This window comes from Jatropha curcas, chromosome 10, assembly GCF_041381405.1.
Source record: "Jatropha curcas cultivar XTBG-Jc1 chromosome 10, XTBG_Jcur_1.0, whole genome shotgun sequence".
NCBI classification, from domain to species: Eukaryota; Viridiplantae; Streptophyta; class Magnoliopsida; order Malpighiales; family Euphorbiaceae; genus Jatropha; species Jatropha curcas.
In genome coordinates this window covers 5,440,846-5,463,566 of record NC_143160.1, presented here as the reverse complement: position 1 = coordinate 5,463,566, position 22,721 = coordinate 5,440,846, and the positions used below count along the sequence as shown (strand labels likewise).

The 22,721-nt window shown below is 35.2% G+C and overlaps 5 protein-coding genes across 6 annotated transcripts; 4 read left to right on the top strand and 1 right to left on the bottom strand.

The window, feature by feature from the left end:
* Positions 1 to 4,579: 4,579 nt before the first annotated feature.
* On the top strand, positions 4,580 to 9,043 carry LOC105640417 (protease Do-like 9). The gene is made up of 9 exons (XM_012224719.4): positions 4,580 to 5,317; positions 5,876 to 6,075; positions 6,170 to 6,350; positions 6,938 to 7,129; positions 7,270 to 7,502; positions 7,993 to 8,094; positions 8,204 to 8,254; positions 8,343 to 8,447; positions 8,548 to 9,043. Exons 1-9 carry the CDS (start codon positions 4,762 to 4,764, stop codon positions 8,644 to 8,646), a joined length of 1,719 nt encoding a protein of 572 aa, XP_012080109.1. The 5' UTR covers positions 4,580 to 4,761; the 3' UTR covers positions 8,647 to 9,043.
* Positions 9,044 to 9,102: 59 nt separating this feature from the next.
* LOC105640418 (WAT1-related protein At5g40240) lies at positions 9,103 to 11,243 on the bottom strand. Its single transcript, XM_012224720.4, has 7 exons — positions 10,910 to 11,243; positions 10,754 to 10,816; positions 10,542 to 10,658; positions 10,162 to 10,402; positions 9,920 to 10,078; positions 9,660 to 9,811; positions 9,103 to 9,349 (listed from the first exon to the last, which is right to left on the bottom strand). Exons 1-7 carry the CDS (start codon positions 11,104 to 11,106, stop codon positions 9,208 to 9,210), a joined length of 1,071 nt encoding a protein of 356 aa, XP_012080110.1. The 5' UTR covers positions 11,107 to 11,243; the 3' UTR covers positions 9,103 to 9,207.
* Positions 11,244 to 11,566: 323 nt separating this feature from the next.
* LOC105640416 (RING-H2 finger protein ATL48) lies at positions 11,567 to 14,374 on the top strand. Its single transcript, XM_012224718.4, has 2 exons — positions 11,567 to 11,756; positions 14,003 to 14,374. Exons 1-2 carry the CDS (start codon positions 11,687 to 11,689, stop codon positions 14,176 to 14,178), a joined length of 246 nt encoding a protein of 81 aa, XP_012080108.1. The 5' UTR covers positions 11,567 to 11,686; the 3' UTR covers positions 14,179 to 14,374.
* A 745-nt stretch (positions 14,375 to 15,119) lies between these two features.
* On the top strand, positions 15,120 to 18,752 carry LOC105640415 (ubiquitin-conjugating enzyme E2 5). 2 transcript variants are annotated; one of them, XM_012224717.4, is made up of 8 exons: positions 15,120 to 15,324; positions 15,770 to 15,871; positions 15,977 to 16,053; positions 16,789 to 16,868; positions 17,361 to 17,475; positions 17,749 to 17,801; positions 17,887 to 18,015; positions 18,339 to 18,752. In XM_012224717.4, the coding sequence occupies exons 3-8, from the start codon at positions 16,010 to 16,012 to the stop codon at positions 18,470 to 18,472; spliced, it is 555 nt and encodes a 184-aa protein (XP_012080107.1). In that variant the 5' UTR covers positions 15,120 to 15,324; positions 15,770 to 15,871; positions 15,977 to 16,009; the 3' UTR covers positions 18,473 to 18,752. The 2 variants fall into 2 exon arrangements, with proteins under 2 accessions (XP_012080107.1, XP_012080106.1); XM_012224716.4 differs by having other exon boundaries at positions 15,121 to 15,324; positions 15,980 to 16,053.
* A 608-nt stretch (positions 18,753 to 19,360) lies between these two features.
* Positions 19,361 to 21,670, top strand: LOC105640414 (putative inactive receptor kinase At2g26730). Its single transcript, XM_012224715.4, has 2 exons — positions 19,361 to 20,726; positions 20,965 to 21,670. Exons 1-2 carry the CDS (start codon positions 19,424 to 19,426, stop codon positions 21,537 to 21,539), a joined length of 1,878 nt encoding a protein of 625 aa, XP_012080105.1. The 5' UTR covers positions 19,361 to 19,423; the 3' UTR covers positions 21,540 to 21,670.
* The last annotated feature ends 1,051 nt before the right edge of the window (positions 21,671 to 22,721 follow it).

The window sequence follows — 22,721 nt, the reverse complement described above, 5'->3', positions numbered from 1 at the left end:
ATGTAGTTAGAAGAATTTTTCAAATAACGATTTTCACGTTATTAATTGTGTATAAGCATTTAATGTGTGAGCCGCCTTTGTTGAAAACAAAAGAAAAAAAAAGTTTAGCTTAATCCCACATCGGGGAGATGAGCTTTTGAGGGTGTTTAAATTGGCTATAAAAGGAAGCCAATGTTTAGATTTCAAAACACACCAAAAACACTTGAATGTATTTTATATTAGGGATTTAGAGTAAGTCTCTTGGAGTCTCTTGGAGTATAAAATATTTGGGGTGTTTTGAGGGTGTCAATTAGAAAAATATTTTGTAATTGTGGTTGTAACAATTTGCCGCATAGTGAATATTTTTCTTGATTGTCATTTGGCAACGGCCGTGGTTTTTTTCCACTTGAGAAGTTTTCCACGTTAAATTATCGTGTTATTTATTCTCTTTAATTTCTTGGTCATTATTTTATTTTCTCATTTGTTCCTGCTTGAAGCTGATCCGAAGGGCGGGAAAAATAGCGATTTTCCCAACAAGTGGTATCATAGCCTAGTTGTTAGGCGGAGCTTTTAGTGTTAAAATAATTTATTGTAATTTAAATTATAAGTATGCATTGTGGTTGCAGCTTAATCTGATCTTCCACATCAGAAATACTGTTGTTAGAAATTATTTTATTTTAAAAGCAGGTGGAGTTTTGGAAGTCTTGAAGCGGGTGGAGCTTTGCTTTGGTGTGCTTGAGTATCGGTGGTGAAGGTCCTGACGATAATTATTGAAGTTATTCTGGTACGAAAGTTCTGATAATATACCATGCACGTAACTTCTGTCTAAAAGGCCGAATTTTAAGTGGGACCACTTGTAACCCCTCCGTCCAACTGAGATTTTACGTGGAATGGTAATATTGTCTAGGAGATCATTGTGATCTTTCCTGGGTATTGCCAAATCGGTTTACTTCATTAATTATTGGCTTCACTGTTATAAGCACAAGTAAGCAAGTCGGCTATGAGATGTGAGATTGAGAAATTTGACGGGAGAATGAATTTGGCATTGTGGCAAGTGCAAGTCAAATACGTGTTGATTCAGTCTGGACTGCATAAGGTTTTGAAGGGTAAACCAGTCAGCGAAAAGAATTCAGGAAAAGACAGTGGCAGTAGAGACTCAGAAAAATCCAAGATTAGCGATGAAGAATGGGAGGAGCTGGATATCAAAGCGGCAAGTCAAATTCGCATGTGTCTAGCAAAAAATGTTCTTGCTAATGTGCTTGTATTGTCCACGACAAAGGAGCTGTGGGAGAAACTGGAAGAATTGTACCAGGGAAAAAATATATCCAACAGGTTATATTTGAAGGAGCAATTTCATATGTTGAAAATGGCGGAAGGTACAAAACTGTCAGATCACTTGAGTGTTCTTAACGACATCGTTTCTGAATTGGAAACTCTTGGAGTGCAAACCGAAGATGAAGATAAAGCTCTCCGACTCATCCTGTCACTTCCTTCGACATATAAGCACATGAAACCTGTTCTGAAATATGGTAGTAAGGAAGTGGTGTATGCAGATGTGATTAGTAAGCTCATTACTGAGGAGAGAAGACTGAATGAAATGAAAAATAAATCATATGAGGATTCAGCTTTATCTGTTGGTACCAGGAAAAAGAATAAAAGCTCTAGAAAGAGGAAGGTTGTCTGTTGGGATTGTGGTCAAACTGGACACGTGAGGAAGGATTGCCCGAACGGTGGAGCTGATTCGGCTAGAAGCTCTAACTTTGTTGCTGCCAATGTGATCTCCTGTGGCGAAGGAGATGATGTGTTCTCTCTGTAATTGAGAGATGTGTGTCCTCATGGCATGATTGCTACCCGTTGAGATACCATGGAAGAGGACGGATTATTGATAGCTGGTCCACAGAAATGCGCACGGCATTAGTTGACAGTTGATGCAAAGTGTGTGGTGGAAAAAATATGTCGATGGCTAATGAACTCTCGGAAAAGTCAACAGAAGGGTTGCACCATAAACTATTAGCAGGATCCGACATGGCCGATGGAAAATTCTTGGAGCCGGTAAAGTGGTTCCAAGTGGCGATACTCTTTTATGGTGGAGTATGATAATTCTTGACGATAAGAATTATGATTGTCGGTAGCAGATAATATTGTTTTTTTTTTTTAAATTTTATTTTCAAGGTGGAGATTGTAAGTCGCCTTTATTGAAAACGAAAGAAAAAAAAAGTTTAGCTCAATCCCACATCGGGGAGATGAGCTTTTGAGGGTGTTTGAATTGGCTATAAAAGGAAGCCAATGTTTAGGTTTCAAAACACACCAAAAACACTTGAATGTGTTTTATATTAGGGATCTAGTGTAAGTCTCTTGGAATCCCTTGGATTATAAAATATTTGGGATGTTTTGAGGGTGTCGGGTAGAAAAATATTTTGTAATTGTGGTTGTAACAATTTGCCGCATAGTGAATATTTTTCTTGATTGTCGTTTGGCAACGGCCATGGTTTTTCTCTACTTGAGGAGTTTTCCACGTTAAATTATCGTGTTATTTATTCTCTTTAATTTCTCAGTCATTATTTTATTTTCTCATTTGTTCCTGCTTGAAGCCGATCCGAAGGGCGAGAAAAATAGCGATTTTCCCAACATAATGGATTCAATTTACAAGTTGGAGTGCTTAATATGGATTAAATTGGCGAGTTCAATAGGGATAATTTAATTACTTGATGACTAAATTATTTGATGACTAAATTATGGATAATATTTATTTTAAATTCAAAATATAATTATTTACCTTTATAATTATACCAAAAATAGTATATTGTACGAGACAAAAGAACTTGTAGATGGAAAGCAATATTAATTTCTCCATCAAGGGTTGTTGAGTATTAATTTGCCATTGGAATTACGCGAAGGATTGAAAAAGAAAAGAAAAGAAAAGAAAGAAAAGGGTAGAGCTAGCTAGGTGGCTATTCAATTATTTGCAAGAAAGTTGATAGCAAAAGGCAGTTTGTCAAGCAATAAAATTTCAAGGCAATTGGAATTATTGCAAAAATCCAAAATGGTCGGTCGAAGAATAAGTAAAGATTAAGTAACATATACCCCAAAAGTGCAAAAACGACAACTACTAATAGGTGTAAAAAAGCAATTGCAATTCTATTATTGCTTTGCTCTCAAAGGTAATTCCATTGTCTTTTACCTTTCTAAGTTAAAATTTCAACGAGCTATGCAAAGCATCAATGGAATTAGACCATGAATTTTAAAGTTCATTACTCTTCTCTACAATTATGTCAATTGAGTTACAATCCGTATCTGACTTTTTTATTTATTTAACGAAAAAAACTTATATTTTAATATTTGCTTTTAAAGATTGTAATGATGTACGATGTATTATCAATGGCAACACCAATTGTGGTGTGAAGTAACTTTTTAAGTTAGAATTAACTTGAAATGCACGCATTGTGTTAAGAAGAAGGATAGCACAGCATGGAAAAGCCTCTCAAGAGGCTTGGGGAGTGATGACCTCTTACCTGTATTTTGCATTGTTTTAGGATATTAGAGCGTAAGCTTTTGCATTAAATTTTAAATATTTTGTGTTTCTTTCTCGAATAAAGAATGATATTTAAATTAAGTTATTTCTATAGCTAGTTCGCTACTAACTTTAGAGAAACAATTCAGTACTACTGATCCAACCGTTTTTTAGTAATATATTAATATTTAAATTATTTTATTTAATAAAAAAAAATATAATTTACACTTGGAATAGAAACCTGCTAGAAATCAAAAGTAACTGTACACTTTTTTTTTTTGGCTACACTAGAAAATATACAGTAGTTTATTATAAAGAGAGGGTTATTTCTTGAAACATGTACAAAACTTGGTAAAGGTCTTCATGAAAACTAGACAATAATCTAACATGGGCTGGGCTCTGGCTTTGTGTCCTAACATGGTCTAGGCCCATTGTTTTGAGGCCTTTTGTTTTCTTATTTTTTAAATAGCTACAAAACCCTATGAAATTTAGCATCACTGTTTTAAAATTAAGCGGGAACTAACGGAACGATAGCTGTTTGATAATTGAAAGTATTTCCTTTCATGAAAATAAATGTGATTTTTAACTATTTTCAGGTACTTTATGAATATAGAAATTGTATATTAAATATTTTTTCTGGCTTTCTACGAGAATTTGGAGCATAGGAGCTACCGATTCAAATCTCTAGTGATAAATTTACGCTAGCAATAATTACTGTATTTTAATGTTATTTTTTAAAAAAAATTATTTGCAATTTAATATTCAAACCAATAATAAAAATTAAAATTATTTTAGGTAAAATTTTAATTAATAATACTTCACGTCTTTTACATATATAGACTCACTTTGATCATTTCATCTCTAATATTAAATATGAGATTAAAAAATTTATAGAATCACAGATTTGGTATGTTAATTTAATTATAATTTAAAAATCAATTTAAATATTTGTTAATAAATAAAAATAAAATAAATATGTTTTTTATCTAATGAATATTTTCCTTGTAATGCTGTATGCTGATATGGCATGGCCAATTGGCCGCAGTGATGAACCAAATGTAACAGCTTAAAAAAGAAAAATAGTAAAACAAAATAAAACACTTTCTTAACTTAAGCTCCTTCTTCGTCCTCGTCCCCTTACTGTCATTCCTCCAAATGACCAAACCCTAGTTTGCCTCATCTTCTTTAATTATTTGGGGGACAAAAAGCATAAATCTTTATAATCGTTAAAAAAAAAAAAACCGACAGAAATCTAACAAATACATTCCTTCATGGGTGATTCCAAGCACAGAAAACGAGGCCGCAAACCCAAAATCCCTACCGCCCAAACACTAGATCCCACCACCGCCAGCGCCACCGATGACGACGTTTTCTCCGTAAGCAACGTCGAAATCATCAATCCCACTACAACCAACCCCAGCAGCAGCAGCAAGAACAACCACAACAACCACCATAGTAGCCACCGTCGTAGGGGTCGTCCCAAGAAGCGCCCCAAACACTCCCCAGAAAAGCCCGAGAAGCCTCCGCCACTGGTGATTAATGGAGACTTAGGGCCCGCACCGCCCGTGGAGAGTGTGGCCAGGGTGGTGCCGGCAATGGACGCTGTAGTGAAGGTGTTCTGCGTACACACGGAACCGAATTTCTCCCTCCCGTGGCAGAGAAAGAGGCAGTATAGCTCGAGTAGTAGTGGGTTTGTGATTGGGGGCAGGAGAGTTTTGACTAATGCACATTCCGTGGAGCATTATACCCAGGTTAAGCTTAAAAAGCGTGGCTATGATACCAAGTATTTGGCTACCGTGCTTGCTATTGGGACAGAGTGCGACATTGGTAAGTTTCAGGCATTGGTTCGTTTTTAGTGTTGCTAGGATTTTAACGTTTCAAGCCATATTTTATGTTCTCGTGCCTATATTTTATTATTCTTATCATGATATACATTTGAGAAATTTAGCAACTAAATGAGATTGCCTGTGCCACCCATTTTTGAGATTACTTAGGCAGTGTTATGTGCAAGTTTTCAGTCTGCACAGGAGTTTCTCTTCCATATAAAAGATTTGCTAAGCTAAGCAAATGTGGAATGGACGTGATGATTAAGAAACCTGAACACGAGTTTCTAGAAATCAAAAACCTAGGATTTAAATCAAAGGTGGGATGAACCGCAGTAGCAGTAAATGTGCCATGCTATGATAGGTTTGGAGTGGAAAATGCAAAGTACATATGAACTCTGGAAACGGACCATCTCTAGAGTTAGAATTAATAGAGTAAAGTGAATGCTGATGGGATCCTTTCTTCTATATGGCATGTTGAAAGTGTTGGTAGTTTATGTTTACCTACATGGATGCAAATGATGGGAATTTTTATGATGTTTTGGCCTGTGCGATTCTGTAGCTTTGCTAACAGTCAATGATGATGAGTTCTGGGAAGGGGTGTCACCTGTTGAATTTGGGGAATTGCCTGCACTTCAGGATGCCGTAACTGTTGTCGGTTACCCAATTGGAGGGGACACAATCTCTGTGACAAGTGGTGTTGTGTCGCGAATAGAGATCTTATCTTATGTCCATGGGTCGACAGAACTTCTGGGCTTGCAGGTTATATTATTACAACTCCAGCTTTGTTATTGATTTATGTTGGTAACTGACCAAACGGTTCCCCTTGTGTACCTTTCTTGTGGTTGCTTTGCAGATAGATGCTGCTATAAACTCAGGAAATTCTGGTGGGCCTGCCTTTAATGACAAAGGACAATGTGTGGGCATTGCGTTTCAGTCCCTTAAGCATGAAGACGTTGAAAATATAGGGTATGTCATACCAACACCTGTCATCACTCACTTCATCCAAGATTATGAGAAGAACGGTGCATATACAGGTAACTTCATTACAACCATGCACACATTTTTTGAATTGCATGGAGGATAAGAATAGAAGAGCTTTTGAGGGAAAGGGACTGCCTTTCTTCATTCTTATGCAGATGGCTGTTAATTTTGTGTCTTTGTTGTATGAGTTATATGTATATATGAACACATTATTTGGGGTTTGGATAATGGATAGGGCTATCATAGGATTCATCTTTTTGGTTTCAAATATCTCCTTTTTTTTTTTCTTAGGTCGTTTTCTACACCCTTGGTTTTTTTCTGAATTTGATTGCTCATGATTTCCTTAACTGAACTAAGCCCTAATTTAGAAGGATGCTTTATCTCCATTCAGCTTATCTAGGCTAAGCTTTCTATTAGCTTTTGTGATAACTTATCATTTAGCCACTTCAGACTTGAGTCCATACCATTTAATCACCTTACTCGTTTATAAAGAAGAGTTCAAATCCATGATGTATGCATGCGTGGCTTCTGAGTTCTGACTGTGTGTTTATACCATGAAGTTGATTTCAAATCACCTGTTAATTGTATGACAAGCTTCATTGCACTTGATTAAAATATATGGTCATCTGTTACATGCTAGGATTCCCATTTCTTGGGATTGAATGGCAGAAAATGGAAAATCCAGATTTGCGTATGGCTATGAGAATGAAACCTGATCAAAAGGGTGTTCGTATCAGACGAATTGATCCTACCGCCCCAGAATCCAAAGTCTTGAAGCCATCAGATATTATTCTCAGTTTTGATGGGGTAGATATTGCCAATGATGGAACTGGTGGGTGTTCATTTTCTACTGTCACAGCAGGCACCTGAAACCTATTCAGGAACATGTACATATAAATGTTCATATTAACCTTTGTATACAATACTGTATTTTTTAGTAACAACATGCTTTATCCATTTTTCACTTTGCAGTTCCCTTTCGGCATGGAGAGCGCATAGGTTTCAGCTACCTTATCTCCCAAAAGTATACTGGGGATAATGCAGCAATTTCTGTTCTCCGCAATTCGGAAACTCTAAACTTTGACATCAAACTTTCAACTCACCGAAGACTCGTTCCACCACATGTCAAAGGCAGACCTCCATCATATTATATTATTGCAGGATTTGTGTTCTCAACAGTGTCTGTTCCTTATCTCCGTTCTGAGGTGTGTAAGTTCACTTAAATGTTTATTTATGTGTGATCTTGTGTTTGTTGTGGAATTTGATTTTGTTTAGAATCTATTTTAGTTCATAAAATTTAGCTTGAAGGAGGCTGAAACATGGATTTTAGCTAAGGTTCTTTGAATTGGGAAATCAATTGTTTTTGTATGCTGAACTAATATTTTACAATTATCATGTCTAGTTGAGCGCTACATGGCCTTGTTATGTTTTTGCCATTATTGAACCTTGCACTAAAAGTACAAGGTCTGTTAAATTGTGTACTTGTTCTGTTGTGCATGTGCTTGCTCCTATACATGCTCTTGGGGTGAATTGTGATAATGTAATCCTGGATGATCTTATTCCTAATAAGAAGAACAGCATTCAGAATTTTTTATGCACTAATAATAGAAGTACTCAATTCTTTTTTATTTGCTTTCTTCTCATTTAATTTAGTGGTGTCTTAAATTATTTACTTCTTTTTGCATATTTTTCCAGTATGGCAAGGATTACGAATACGAAGCTCCTGTCAAGCTTTTGGACAAACTTTTGCATTCAATGCCACAATCTCCAGATGAGCAGCTGGTTGTCATTTCTCAGGTTTACACTCCCTCCCCCTTCTCTCTCTCTGTCTCTCTATTTATTATGTGAATGGTATTTTATGATCCTCTGCTCACTAATATATGATTCATTGGCAATTTTTTGGTAGGTGCTTGTGGCTGATATTAACATTGGTTATGAGGACATTGTTAACACTCAGGTGAAAAGAGCAGTGTGCAATTACTCATTAGCTTAATGGTTTAACTCCCTGTTGTCGAATATCTTCTATTGCTTGTGTGCCTATGCAGGTTCTTGCCTTCAATGGCAAACCAGTGAAGAATCTGAAGAGCCTGGTCACTATGGTTGAGAGCTGCACTGATGAATTTTTAAAATTTGAATTGGAATATGAGCAGGTTTTTTTTCTTTTGTTCATGTGTGCAGGCAAAAAATATCTGATATTTTGTATACTTTTTCGTTTCATTTCGATATTTTTTTTCTGTTGTGTATCTGCAGATAGTGGTTCTCAGGACAAAGACAGCCAAAGCAGCTACTGTAGATGTTCTTACTACACATTGCATACCTTCTGCAATGTCAGATGATCTTAAGCCATGAATTTGGTTCCTAGTGTAGGTACATTACAATATTCTTGTTTTAGCCTTACACCAACATTATTTTTCTCTTCCAACAGTAGGGGAGAGAAATTTGTAGATTGCTTGAGGCGGACTATATATCATTTTCACCATCCACCTTCTCTAGATTCTGTTAGGTGTTCTACCAATATCTTTGAGAACTGTGGCACAGTTCACTGGAACCTCAACTACTATATTTCCCTTCGCAACAAGTGAAGGAAAGCTCTCCAGGAATATCAGTTATGGTGGTTTTATCTTTTTTCTGACCTCATTTCAATTTTGGGAAACGTGTTGGTCGTTTGATCATTTGTAGCCTTTTCCGTTGAATAGCATATTAATCTGTCTCATTTTTTTAATGAAAGCCTACTTTTAGACCTGTATCCTTTCTCCTTTGATGTGAATCTGTAAAAGAAAGTGCTTAATTATAGATACAGAAACAAAATAAAAATGCCTTACTGCATGGATTTCATGAGCTCTTTTCCAACAAACCATACAGATGAGAGCTATTATTATAGCATACCTACAAATTGTGATTTGCATTAATTTACACATTGGTAATGGCATGGCTCTCCAAGAGAGGAGCCCTCTGCTCGGTAACTTTGTGCACTTTATATTGTTCCTCTTCTTTAGACTCTGCCCATATTACTCCATAGAACCCAACTACAATTATGACTGCTCCAATAATACTGCAACGCAAAGGGACTTCAATTCAATGCTTCAGTGCATAAATATATGTGCCGTGTTGAGTGGTAATCAACAAAATAATTGAAAACTGTATATTACTAAAAAATATATTCAATAATTTTCAGTTAATGCAGAAATGAAACTAAAAAAAAAAAAAAAAACCAACTGAGTTTTCAAAAAAAAAAAAAAAAAAAAAGGGACAAAACAACCAAAGTAATTCGTTTTTCCTATTGTAACCGAATAGTGCATACTTGTAGTGTTGAACTTGAGGTGATAACTTAATGATCGAGTCATGGCATGTGAGATTATTACCTTCCAACATGAAGTGTGTCTCCTAGGAATATGACGCCCAAAAAGGCAGCAATGGCTATGCCCAAGGGCTTGAACATGGCAACAAAAACAGGCCCTTTCTTCTGGATGCACCACGTTACTATACAAGATGTCACCACACTTCCAAATACAGCCTTAAAAAGGGAATATGTGATTAAAGATTTGCTACCAAGGCAAAAAACAAGAACTGTCAATAGAACTTGCGGTAAAAAGGTCCTTAGATGCCTTAATTACGAACTTACCGAGTAGAGTATAGAGAGGAGCTCAATATCATGCCCAAGTTTCCAGGCATTTGGGTTCTTCTCAGCAACCAAAGAAACCATTGCACATTGGATAGTGCCAAATAGGCAATAGAAAAAGACCAGGGTCATCCTTGATGAGTAATCTTTAAGAATTGCTGCCTTCAAATTTAGTATAATCAAATTATTTACTTATAAAGAATATTGTATGTCATAAGAAAAGGCTTATCAAAATCTTATATTACCTGAAAAGTATTACATATTGCAATACATAAACCAGCAGTTGCAATGAAGAGTCCTCCGATGATCCAGGAGTTTGTTGCTGCCGAGAAAGTGGAAGGGTGTAGTTCTGGATGTGGTGGTAAGGTTTTGGCACCTATTGGAGATCCTTTATAAAGGATTATAGTTAATGCTCCGGAAATTGACACCAATGTGCTCATAATTTTTATCTGGCTTTTTGAGCTTCTCAAATCTAACTTCTCCATCCTAAAAAATTGAGAGCGAAAAAGAAGAGTAAATGAAACATTCACTTTTACCTAATTTATAGAACTTATGTTTAGACTTGAATACTGTTATTTGTTTCAGTATCAATAATTTTTCAATAATTAAAGGATTAAAGGAAAACCTGAATATGACTGCAAGAACAAAAGTAAAGGCAGGGATTAATTGGCCTAAAGCAGAAGCAAGAGTAGGAGAACTGTAGCTTATACCAGTGAACACACAGTTCTGCATCATAGTTATCCTGTACAATTCTACACAATTATTAACTTTCTTCATAAAAAGGGAATTAACAAAAAACCCACTTCCAAACTCAAGTTGTTTGATGAAATTACATACCCAACAAGGCTGAGGAGGAAGAATTTGCAGAGGAGAGCGAAGGTGATTGGTGGCCTCTTTGTTCTACTCAAAAAAAAAAAAAAAAAAAAAAAAAAAAGGTAAATGAGTAGACAAATTAGAAAAAGAAAGATAGGTTTCGTTGATGACAAGGATTACCTGTTGAAGAAGAAAGCCACAGGGAACATAATTAGAGTGGCAAGACCATTAGAGTAGACAACAAAAACAAAGTGGCTCATTTCTTTAGACATGGCTGCTTTGCTTATTGTGGTCAAACCTGTATCAAGACATTCTATCATCACCATAGCTGCAAATGGTAGTAATTTTAGCAGCCAAGATTTCATCCCCATCTCCATCTCTCTCTCCTTCTTGCCTCCTGCAAGCTAGGAAATGGGAGGATTAAAACAAATACAATTGTTTGATAAAGAAAGAAAGATCCATTTGTTTCCTTATGTCGTACGGCGAAGTAGACTGTCAGATATGACAATAATAATTAATGTGGAGATGCCTTGGCATGGTAGAGTTTTCTTTACCTTTTTTTCGTAATGTTTTTTGCCTAACACATGCGCCTAACAAGTACTGCTATTTTTTATTTTTATTTTTTGAAAGGAATATATTAATTTATAGCTAACTATCTTTTTTTTTTTTTCAATTATTTGGCAAATTCTGTTCAATGATAAATATCTTTTTTACACTTATAGTTATATTTTAATTTTAAGTTAATTATTTACTTTAAATAATTACAATTTAATATCGAATAAAAAGCCCGGCCCAAAGTAAGATCCAACCCTGCCTCTAAAATAGAAACATTCAGCGCTCCCAAAATTCCTCTTTTCTGTGTATGCGACTCTGCTTCTGTCGTACAAATACGCAGTACAATTTCATATCTCTCAGATAAAAGGGGAAAAAGAAACAAATCCGTCGAAGTCTCCAAACATGGCTGAACCAAACTTGGAACAAGTGTTTGAAGAGAAAAAGCGTGTCAAGAACCCTTTAGTACCCGTTGGTAACCAAATTCCCTTTTCACTCTTGCAATTTTTCTTTTTTGGTTTAATTTATGTTTGTTTGTTTGCTTGTATTTTGATCATCTATGATTCAGTATCTATGGAATTTTATTCAGTTTTAGCAGGGTTTTGTGTTAGGTAGTATTTCCTTAGGACAATTTCTCGCAAATAGAAAGCTTGATTGGCGTTTAAAGCGGTGAATTGGAGATTTTTGGGGAGAATTTGGTGTCTTTTGAGCTTCTTGTGCATTTTATGACTTTAGTGATAGATATACAATTGCCTTTGCATAAGCAACTGGAAATGGTTCTTTTACCTTTTTTTTAGGAAGCCTTCTGCTTATTAGACATTATTCTAACGAGATTTGATGATAGACTGATTTCAATGGCAAGTTTCTGCATTTAAAATGATTAAATGGATCAGTTTTTATTATCAATTGCCAGAGATGTTCAGTTTAATAGCTTCCTTTGGAGTTCAGTTCAACCACATTGTGAGTTGTTTGTTCTTCCTGAAGTAAACACTTCGTTTGCTATATTTTGGGAAGTGATAACAATTTTTTTTTCCTGAAATAGCGTGAATAACACTATCAGTTACATTCTTGTGAATAACTTAGTTATAAAAGATGCCTAGGACGGGTGTAATGGAAGTTCCAAAGTGATGTTGCCAGCAGTGGGATTGATGCTTTAAAGGTTTCAAGGGAAGTAAGGGTGAATATGGAGGATTGAATGTGATAGTTTATTGCTATTATGGCTGTTCAAAATCCAACCTGCACAAAGTGGTTTTGATTTTGAATTCCTATTTACAATGAAATATAGTTGTTTCAGATTAAGAAAAGGACAAGATAACTACTAAATAGCTAAAATGTAGGAAAAGTCTGGTTGTTCGGGTTTGTTTTAAACAGTCTTTATAGCTATTATAAAGGTGTGATTTGGAGCCAAAATATGATGCAGAAAGTTAGATTGACAGTTATCCTGTAGTTGCATATCTGCACCACAGACAGTATCCCTGGACTGTATTTTGGGAAATGTGTATATGTTTGTGGATTGGAGGTTGATTTATTCAGTCCATTCTCCATATTTATTCAGAACAAGGGAAGAGAAAAGAAGAGAGAATAGCCTCTTTTGGTGGATCCCATTAATGGCGATGGAACATACGTGGGGGCTAAAATTGTAACTCGAATAAAAAGGTCCATTTACCTAATTTTTAAATTTTAAAGAATTAGTCATACAAAGCCCCTCCTTGGGCCTTATAGAGAGGACCATGTTCATATCTAGGATTTTTGAAATGCAGTGAGCCATTGATGTGTGCGAGAGAGACTTAGGTGGGATAGATGGGTGATGAGAGAATGCATGTTGCTTGTGTGATTATTTTGGTAAGCTGGTTGCAAATACCACATCCACTTTGATAAGTGTGAAAATGACATTAGAGGATACAAATACATTTCCAGGACATTAGGACATAGTGGGTGCTGATGGTTACATGTTTGCATGGTGCACCTATACATGTGCTCATAATTAGACCTTCCTTATCTATTATATTTTAAAATCACAGCAGGAGAATGAAGATCTAATGGAAAACTGAAGCTTTTTCTGATTTGGTGTATTATTAAATGAATAATAAATTTTTGTTTCTTCTTTTTTAGTTATTTTTGGGTTGAAAATTTATCATAGCTCGTTGGTTTCCAGTTTGAGTATTTGAGCTTCATTTCAGTTGATCACTTTATCTAGAAACTTGATGGCTTAAGCTGTAGGATGGTTTGGAATTCTCTTTTTCTTTTTCTTGGTTTTCATTTTTGTAAATTCCTTAGGGTGTAAGTTGCATTTACATTGGGCATAAATTCTGGGATTGTGTTAGTTTTAGTCTAAGGAGATACTGAAAGTATTTGCGTGAACTCTTATAAAATCTTATTCACTTCTTTCAAATATATATAGATACAAATCACAACCACTTTTCATGTGATACACCGATTTTCTCCTTAATTTTACGCTAATTTTTGAGCTCTATCATAACTTGGTAAGAGCCTCTAGCATGGATTGCAATCATCCCTGATTTTTTGCTAACATATGTTGTACATCTACATTAATCTTAAGCAAAATATCAAAAGGACATTTTCTTAGATGACATCAATAAGTGTTTGATGGTTAAGCTTGCTGTCCTACGGTACCGAATTTAACTTTATCAAGCAGACAGTAGCATGTAAAACTACTCATGCACTTGGTATGTATTTGGCTGATATATGTGAGTATTGCAGGTGCACTTATGACAGCAGGAGTGCTCACAGCTGGCTTAATCAGTTTCAGGCGAGGCAATTCTCAATTGGGCCAGATTTTAATGAGAGCCAGAGTGGCTGTCCAAGGTGCTACTGTGGCGCTTATGGTCGGCACTGCTTTCTACTACGGAGAGAACCCCTGGAAAAAGTCCAGTTAGAGTCTAGATATTGCATTTTGACTGTTGTAACTTGATATAGTTTCACACAATTTGCGTTCTATTTGGTGGAGCCCATCTTCATTGGTAGCAAAAACTATTGTCCTAGCAAATATGCATAGATGCAGCTATGGCTGTCTCCACTATCTATGTTGATTTTATGTTCATTCTGAATAAATGATATAACAATTCTTATGTATTTTGTAAGTGCCATTAGAATGTGTTGGTGGCATTCTTCATGAGTGAATTAGTCTTTTAGACTCGAACAGGATACTGCATACCGACACTCAACCTGTTCATTCAGGAATTAGTCTTCTAGACTTGAACATTGTTATCTGTTCAAGTGTCAATGCTGAAAAGATTACTTACTGAAGAAGAAAGTAACAGGGAACATAATTAGAGTGGCAAGAGCATTTGAGTAGACAACATAAACAAAATGGCCTTAGACATGGCTGCTTTGCTCAAGATATTTATAGTGTAATAGCAAATTTTATATAAGAGTTTATACGTATACAACAAAAGTCTATCAATCGAAATTCCAATTCAAATATGCAATTCAGGATTCAATTTAAGTGCTTTTATTTTATGGAATTTTGTTAATCCTCCTAAAAATCATATATGGAATCCATATATTAATATATTAATATAATTTTTAATAAAGTAATATAATAATTTATTTCCAAACTCATTGAGATAAGATTATAAAATTTTTTTATTTTTAATATCCGCTTTGATCGATATCAATACAAATCAAAATTTAGTTGGAGAAAAATTTAAAATACTTTTTGTCAAAAAAAAAAAAAGAAAAATTTTAAAATCATTTGATATATTAATAAATAAGATAAAATATAAAATATGATGTAATGGTGTTCTTTTTTGGTTGAAAATGAAAATGAAAGATGTTAATCCAAAATAAAATAGAGCTAAAATTAAACATGCGTGCTTCGACGACGTCGACGTCTGTTTGCCACGTGAAATCCCGCTATTCCAACACGTGTATGTCTCCTCTACCTCGGTGCCTCCATGTATGCTTCTCCATGTTCTTTGATCTTCCCAATCACTGTTTGGTTATCGTGATTCCCTGATCAGAAATCGCACGCCGTCCCTCTAAGCGTTGCTGGAATTTTCTTGGAAAATTGAGCAGTAAATGTAAGGCACTAAAAGCTTTCTTCTTTATTTGCGTATGTAATTACCCTTCTTGGTAATTTATGCTTGTTAATATCAAACTGATGCTATTGTGGAAAATATGAATTTTTACTGTTTTTGCTTTCAAAATTGTCTATTTTTTATATTTTTTGTGGTTTCAATGGTTGATTGAGTGGTTATATTCTGGATCAGGGACCTGCTTTTTCCTATTCTGGATACAATTTATTCTTCTCTCTCTCTCTCTCTCTCTCTCTCTCTCTCTCTCTCTCTATATATATATATATATATATATATAATTTGGGAAGTCTCATTACCAGTTTTGCAAATATTATAACTTTTGTAGTATTGTTGGTTTCTGAATATGGAGGTTATGTTCTTAGCACCAATAGTGTGTTTATTTATGTCGTAGATGAATTAACATACTGTAACTTTTTCTTTTCATCGACAGATTTGCTTATCCCCTATGTCTTATGTAGACATTGAACAATAAGTTTCTGATGCTTTGGTTTTCTTAATAACCATTTCACTTTGCAAGATTACGTGACAGACGGTATGATTTTCTTGTATTTCGAACTTCCAGCTACTGTGTATTTATGGAATTTTAGAAAGTAGTTAAAAGGTTAGCAAACTGGATTTGTTGTTAATATTTCTATAGCAGGTTTAAGAATTCGAGTTCTGGAAGATAAAAATGTCTTCTCCTAGCAAGAGAAGGGAGATGGATGTCATGAAATTGTAAGTTTCTCACTGTTTTATACACTAGATGATATATGCTTTAATTTTGAAATTTAAGTTGCTTCTTATACCATTGGGACTTTGGTTCTGACTTCATTGAAATCACAGGCAATGCTTCATTTTGAATTCATGAATTGTGCGGTAACATTCATATGAGAGGCGCAAAATTAATCTTAGGCAAAATATTATAGGTGATTCAAAGGAACCAGTATCATTATAAAGTTTTATAAGTGGAGCAAAACTTTTCAAATCTGGCAGGTTATAAGGGGAGCATCATAATTAAAATCTAGTTTTCTTTGGTTGGTTGATCGTGCTAAGACTAACAGAAAAACCATAGACATACTTCTATGAAGGGCTGCGAAGTAGCAATATGAAGCATCGTGGTTATGGCTATGGAGCGAGTACTATTAAATAGTTTTCATTGGATGGATAGAGCTTTAACTCAGGCTTTGGGGAGGTTTGACTTGGGTGCCATATATGATTTAAGATGGGATTTTTAGAGTGTACAACCAGGATCTTGTTTGGTCGGTGTCTTGCATCTTTAGATGATCTTTTGTGTGTGTGTGTGTGGGTGTGTTTGATTGGCATGGAGTTGTTCAGTGTATTTTTGCTTGATTAGGTACTTTGCAGAATAAGATGCTTTCCCTAGATTTTGTCATTGCATATTATGTGTTTTAGTTGTTTGTGGTGATATTATCTACAGTAATTCTTACCTATTCTGTTCATGCTATCCAGGATGATGAGCGATTACAATGTGGAGACAATAAATGATGGGCTGAATGAATTTAATGTGGAATTTCATGGCCCTAAAGAAAGTACTGTCTCTCTTCTTATGGTGTCTCCCCTTCCTCACCTTCCGCATTTGATTTTTATATGTTGGCTCTTCTTCCGTGCCTCTTAAATTTTTATTTTCCACTATTCTACAAATACTTCTGTCAAATCTGTGAACCTCAAAATATTACTTACAAACTATATGTAGACACTTAATTGCCTATAAGCTTAATTTTTCCAGGGATTCCTATAATCAAATGGAGAACAATCTTTTTCCTATTGGTTATACAATGTTGGTTGTTTCTCGGAGAAGTAGAGTTTAGTATGTCTGAAATCGTTACTTTTGTAGAAGGTGTTGATTGCATTTTTCTGTAATTGATCTTTTGACATATTGATTGAATTTTCAAATTTTAGTATTTCTCTCTTTGTTCATCTTTTACCATGTCATTTCTGTGCTAGCACTTTTCTCTTTAATGATTATATTTTTGATTGTTTGGAGTTTTATTTTTCTTTGTACCTCACTGTGATGCTTACAGGCCTTTATGAAGGTGGTGTCTGGAAAATCCGGGTTGAGCTTCCTGATGCTTATCCATACAAGTCTCCTTCTATTGGGTTTGTGAACAAGATATTCCATCCAAATGTCGATGAACTGTAAGCAATTTTTACTTTCAAAATTCTTTAAGTTATGCCTGGTCAAAAATCTTATGCTAGGAAGTTCTAATCACCATGAAAAAAGCTGCAATTATTTATTGCTCATATAAAAACAGGTATCTAGTCTTGGAAGCTGAAATTTTTATGTCTTTCTATGTAATTTTTAGTTAGCAATGACAATACAACCAGTTTGTTTGAAATAGTTCGCACTCTACAATCTTTTCAATTTTGCTATGATTCAATGGACCTTTATACTTTGTCCTTTGTTTACAGATCTGGTTCTGTATGCTTGGATGTTATCAATCAGTCATGGAGTCCAATGTTTGGTAATTGCAAATTGTAACGTGCTTACTTTTATGGTGGATTTTAACTAGAATGTCTCAGATATATGGTTATTTTTTATGATTGCAGACCTTTTGAATGTTTTTGAAGTTTTCCTGCCACAACTGTTGCTTTATCCTAATCCTTCAGATCCACTCAATGGTGATGCAGCTTCCTTGATGATTAGGGACCGAGAAAAGTATGATCAAAAAGTCAAAGGTGAAAATTTATGCAGAACCATTTTGTCCTCATTTTATTTCTATCATTTGACTTGTAGGAACTGAGCAATTAAATCTTCTGTTCTTCCATGACTCTTTAAGTACAAAATTTCAGTAATGAGAACTTGTAGAATGTGGATGTTTGAGCCTGGGTGTGAACATGCGGAAGTCCTAAAACAAATTGACAGTTTTTTAAGCTTGCAATAAACTCTTTTCTATTTAGGAAGAAATGTCAATACCAAGAATAATGAAGTGCATGGTGATTGTGTGTCTTAGAAACGATAGATATAATTTTTTTTCTTTTTTCTTTTTTTGTGCAAACAGAGTATTGCGAACGATATGCCAGAAAGGAAAACATTATGAACTCTGCAGCTGAAGAGCAGAGTGGTGAAGAGGATGTCAGTGATGATGAAAGTGGATCAAGCGACAATGATATTGCTGGACATGTAGACCCATAGAGGATCATGACGTGGGGGCTTTAGAATGTTTCAATTTTAGTTAAAACGCCTTACACGGGACTATGAACCCTACATTAGATTTTCACATTTTCAAATCATATTCTAGTTTTGCTGTTACCTTTCATTTGTTTGTAAAATTATAGACGTCGTAGTCAATTTTTTTTTCCCATCAATAGGAAAACAGTGGGAAATATTAAAAGTGAATTATTGATTTGATTGTATGAAAACTCTTTTGAAAATGACAGAAAGAATTGGGTAAGTTAATCATGCATTTCTGCTATATTATCCCCCCCAGTTTGTCTTATTATCTATTAAGATTCAATGACCAGCTTATGCATATGCCTTATCCCCTTTTTGCATGTCTAAATCTGCAATTTGATGCAGGATTACATATATATATGCTATGGATTTTTTGTGTTGTTATGAGGTTGTTGAATGGTTCTACTTCTACTAAAACATCTTCTATGGAAACGGTCAAGATGTTAATTTTATTGGTAAAAGAATGTAAAATATGATACTTCCAATACAAAGAATTGAAAAGATTCTATGTTTAAGTTAGCTGTCAATGAAGAAGGCCACTGTATCATACAGAATAATGCAATGGATTGGTTTATCATTAGTAAAATCATCAAATTTTGTTGTTTAGTAAGAAGCTAAATTGAAAATGAGATACCAGTTCCATATCATGACTTATTCAAAGCTGCCGGCCTCTAATTTGAACATGTTTTGAGCCTTTTGGCAGATTTCTACCAGCCCTTATTGCTGTAACAGGTATGATATAGTTATTGCTCTTTGTAAATTCAGCCAATTGGCATTCAAAAAATGGTTTAAGCAAATAACATTGTCTTTGTTATTTTCTCCTTGTTTTACAACTCCAAACCAGCCCATACAGAAGGAAATCAACCGTATATAACTTTATGTTCACACAAAATTAAATAGTTTGCCAAAAAAATGAGTCGAATTTCCATCTGGGTTCTTCCCATTTTGATCTTTCTTATCTTTCCAGTGTCAAATTCAGAAGATGAAAATGTGAGGAATTCATTAGTACAGTTTATGCAGAAAATTTCAGGAGGAGAAATGCAGAATGACCTCGGTTGGAACAACATAACAGATCCTTGCATTGACACATGGGTGGGTATCGGCTGTGATTCAAAGAATCAAACTGTTAGAAAAATAGTTCTTGATGAGTTAAATTTCACTGGAAGTTTTGATGCCAGTTCTGTATGCACAGCCCAGGCTCTAATTGTATTGAGCCTGAATAGGAACAGCATCACAGGCTTGATAACTGAAGAGATAGGAAACTGCAAATCTCTAACTCACTTGTATCTAAGTGGGAACAAATTATCTGGTGATATTCCTAATCCTCTTTCCGAGCTGAGTAACCTGAAAAGGCTTGACATTTCGAACAATAGCTTCTCTGGTCAGGTTTCTAGTCTGTCTAGGATTTCAGGTCTGAAGTCCTTTCTTGTTCAGAACAATCAGCTTAGTGGGGCTATACCAAATTTTGATTTCTCCAATCTTGAGTTTTTCAATGTTTCCAACAACAATTTCCGTGGCCCGATTCCTGATGTCAAAGGCAAGTTCAAAAATGACAGCTTTTTAGGTAATCCTGAATTATGTGGAAAGCCACTATCTAATGCTTGTCCACCACCAGTTCCTCCTCCATCAGAAATGGAACCAAAACGTTCATCAAAAAATGGAGTTCTTATCTATTCGGGATATATAATTCTTGCCTTGGTTTTGTTTTTATTATATGCTCTTAAACTACTTAGTAAACACAAGCCTAAAGCAGAAAAGATTGATTCGAAGGAGGTAGGAGTGGATACTAGCAGCAAACCGAGTGGTGCTTCAGGTGAATCCAAACCCGCTGGGAATCAATCATCACAGAACAGATCAGAATACTCAATTACATCAGCTGAAAGTGGAGGAACTTCATCTTCACTTGTACTTCTTACAAGTCCTTTCATGAAGGAGTTGAGATTTGAAGATTTGCTTCGAGCTCCAGCTGAATTGCTTGGCAAAGGAAAGCATGGAAGCCTATATAAGGTCTTACTCAATGATGGGATGATGTTGACTGTGAAAAGGATTAAAGACTGGGGCGTTTCTAGTGAAGACTTCAAGAAGAGAATGGAGAGGATACACCAAGTGAAGCATCCAACAGTATTGCCTCCAGTCGCATTTTACTGCTCCAAGCAAGAGAAGCTTTTGGTGTATGAATATCAGCCTAATGGCAGTCTCTTTAAGCTTCTCCATGGTATGTGTCTGAGAATAAACACCATTTCTTAGAATAAACATTTTGGGATTCCCGTGTAACTGATTTGAGATTTTGATGATCACCTTAAAAACAAACTTTAATGACTTTTAATTAATATTCTCAACAAAATGATTTTTCCTTAATAAAAATAGAGGTTTAAACAACAGTGTCCAACAGGCCCTTAAAACGTAAGTATATCATGATTTGGTTAAGAAAAGTTGACCTCTTATAATTTCAGGATCCCAAAATGGACAAGTATTTGACTGGGGAAGCAGACTGAGTGTTGCAGCTATTATTGCTGAGACATTAGCAATTCTGCATCAGGAACTCCGCGAAGATGGAATTGCACATGGGAACTTAAAGTCCACAAACATTCTGTTTAACAATAACATGGAGCCTTGCATTAGTGAATATGGTCTAATGGAAGTTGAAAACCAAGATCAACCATTCATTTCTCAAACTACCAAACACAATACTTTAAGCAGAGACCAGATATATAGTACTTTCAAGGTTGATGTCTATGCCTTTGGTGTCATTCTTCTTGAGCTTTTGACAGGAAAGCTAGTCCAAAATAATGGGTTTGACTTGGCTAGATGGGTGCACTCAGTGGTTAGAGAGGAATGGACAGCAGAAGTTTTTGACAAGGCCTTGATATCAGAAGGTGCAAGCGAAGAAAGGATGGTAAACCTGTTACAGGTTGCATTGAAGTGCATAAATCCTTCTCCGAATGAAAGACCAGTTGCTGCTCAAATTGCTGTTATGATAAATGCAATAAAGAATGAAGAAGAGAGATCTATAATCTCAGAACCATGATTGAACATGCCTTAAAGAATACATTTGTTATCAGGGAAAATGTTTATATATCTGCACCAAAAATTTTAGTTTAAAATGCATTGGATGATATATTCTTTCTTTCAAGTGATTTTATTATTGTATTTTTTTCAAGATACCCCACAATTTTATCTGAATTGCAATGCCTTTCTTTTCCTAATCACTCCATTAATCTTTTATATTCTTTGTACACATACTTCTACCGGATTTGAACTATACTATGCTTTTACACTAGATGTCCTAAACCCTAACGAAAACATTAACGGTAAAAGAAATAAAAAGTCAAGCTTCATTATTGTCTGAAATAACAACTGGCTGCATGTTACCTAAGTGAACATAGATGCAGCTAAATGCAATAGGGGACAAAATCTTTGCATCTCTCCACTTGACATGTAAGACCAAGGTACTATTGCGCTGTTCTGAAATGGGTCTGCCCATTTGCTCGTGAATGACCAGAATAAAGAGAAACCCTAAAGACAAAAAATTAAACTATAAAACTCCAACCTTGCAACCCGCATAGAAGCCAAGATTGATTTATTTATTTTTTACCGTGTCAAGTAGTTATAAGAACCTTCAAAATGTGTATAATCAAACAAAACTTCCAGATTGCTTGGTTGGTTGGATATCAAACAATCATCACATAAAATTGGCAAGCCATAGCAAAATATGGTTGGTCATTATCACCTGCTCGAGTGGGCACAATCACTAGGGTTATTACGTACTGCCATGCGTCCAAGGGAAAAGTGCATGTGACCTACCATTAAGTTTTGTCCACATTTTTAGACTTCTTTCTAGTACCATCATATCTAGTTAATTACACAATTGATTAGAAACCCTAATTATAATTGCCCAACTTGGGTTAGTCGCATTAATAGAAAATTCTCTAGTGGAAGTAGGCATAATTAGATGACTTCCTTGTTTATGTGGGATTTGTGATGAACAAGATTTTAAAAAAAAAAAAAAAAAAAAAAAAGAAACAAATAAAGATACCTTTTTTATTCTCGCCCATCAAGATTTTCTTTTTTGTCACAGCTCAGAAATAGTAGTCAATGTTATGTTACCAAGATTGATGGAAAATTTTCCGGTGATTAGCAGGCAATGATAACCCAAAACCATCATTGAAGGGTAATTATTTGGGCTAATCTTGATGAGAAAAGAAGCCAC

Excerpts from the sequence above, each read along its gene's own strand:
- LOC105640417 (XM_012224719.4), top strand. The coding sequence starts at position 4,762 with ATGGGTGATTCCAAGCACAGAAAACGAGGCCGCAAACCCAAAATCCCT. Across the intron at positions 7,130-7,269 it reads TATTGCCAATGATGGAACTG|TTCCCTTTCGGCATGGAGAG; the intron begins GTGGGTGTTCAT and ends TTCACTTTGCAG. Across the intron at positions 8,095-8,203 it reads AGCTGGTTGTCATTTCTCAG|GTGCTTGTGGCTGATATTAA; the intron begins GTTTACACTCCC and ends ATTTTTTGGTAG.
- LOC105640418 (XM_012224720.4), bottom strand. The coding sequence starts at position 11,106 with ATGGAGATGGGGATGAAATCTTGGCTGCTAAAATTACTACCATTTGCA. Across the intron at positions 10,659-10,753 it reads TTCCTCCTCAGCCTTGTTGG|GATAACTATGATGCAGAACT; the intron begins GTATGTAATTTC and ends AGAATTGTACAG. Across the intron at positions 9,350-9,659 it reads GACACACTTCATGTTGGAAG|TATTATTGGAGCAGTCATAA; the intron begins GTAATAATCTCA and ends TTTGCGTTGCAG.
- LOC105640416 (XM_012224718.4), top strand. The coding sequence starts at position 11,687 with ATGGCTGAACCAAACTTGGAACAAGTGTTTGAAGAGAAAAAGCGTGTC. Across the intron at positions 11,757-14,002 it reads GAACCCTTTAGTACCCGTTG|GTGCACTTATGACAGCAGGA; the intron begins GTAACCAAATTC and ends TGAGTATTGCAG.
- LOC105640415 (XM_012224717.4), top strand. The coding sequence starts at position 16,010 with ATGTCTTCTCCTAGCAAGAGAAGGGAGATGGATGTCATGAAATT. Across the intron at positions 17,476-17,748 it reads CATCCAAATGTCGATGAACT|ATCTGGTTCTGTATGCTTGG; the intron begins GTAAGCAATTTT and ends CTTTGTTTACAG. Across the intron at positions 17,802-17,886 it reads GTCATGGAGTCCAATGTTTG|ACCTTTTGAATGTTTTTGAA; the intron begins GTAATTGCAAAT and ends TTATGATTGCAG.
- LOC105640414 (XM_012224715.4), top strand. The coding sequence starts at position 19,424 with ATGAGTCGAATTTCCATCTGGGTTCTTCCCATTTTGATCTTTCTTATC. Across the intron at positions 20,727-20,964 it reads TCTCTTTAAGCTTCTCCATG|GATCCCAAAATGGACAAGTA; the intron begins GTATGTGTCTGA and ends TTATAATTTCAG.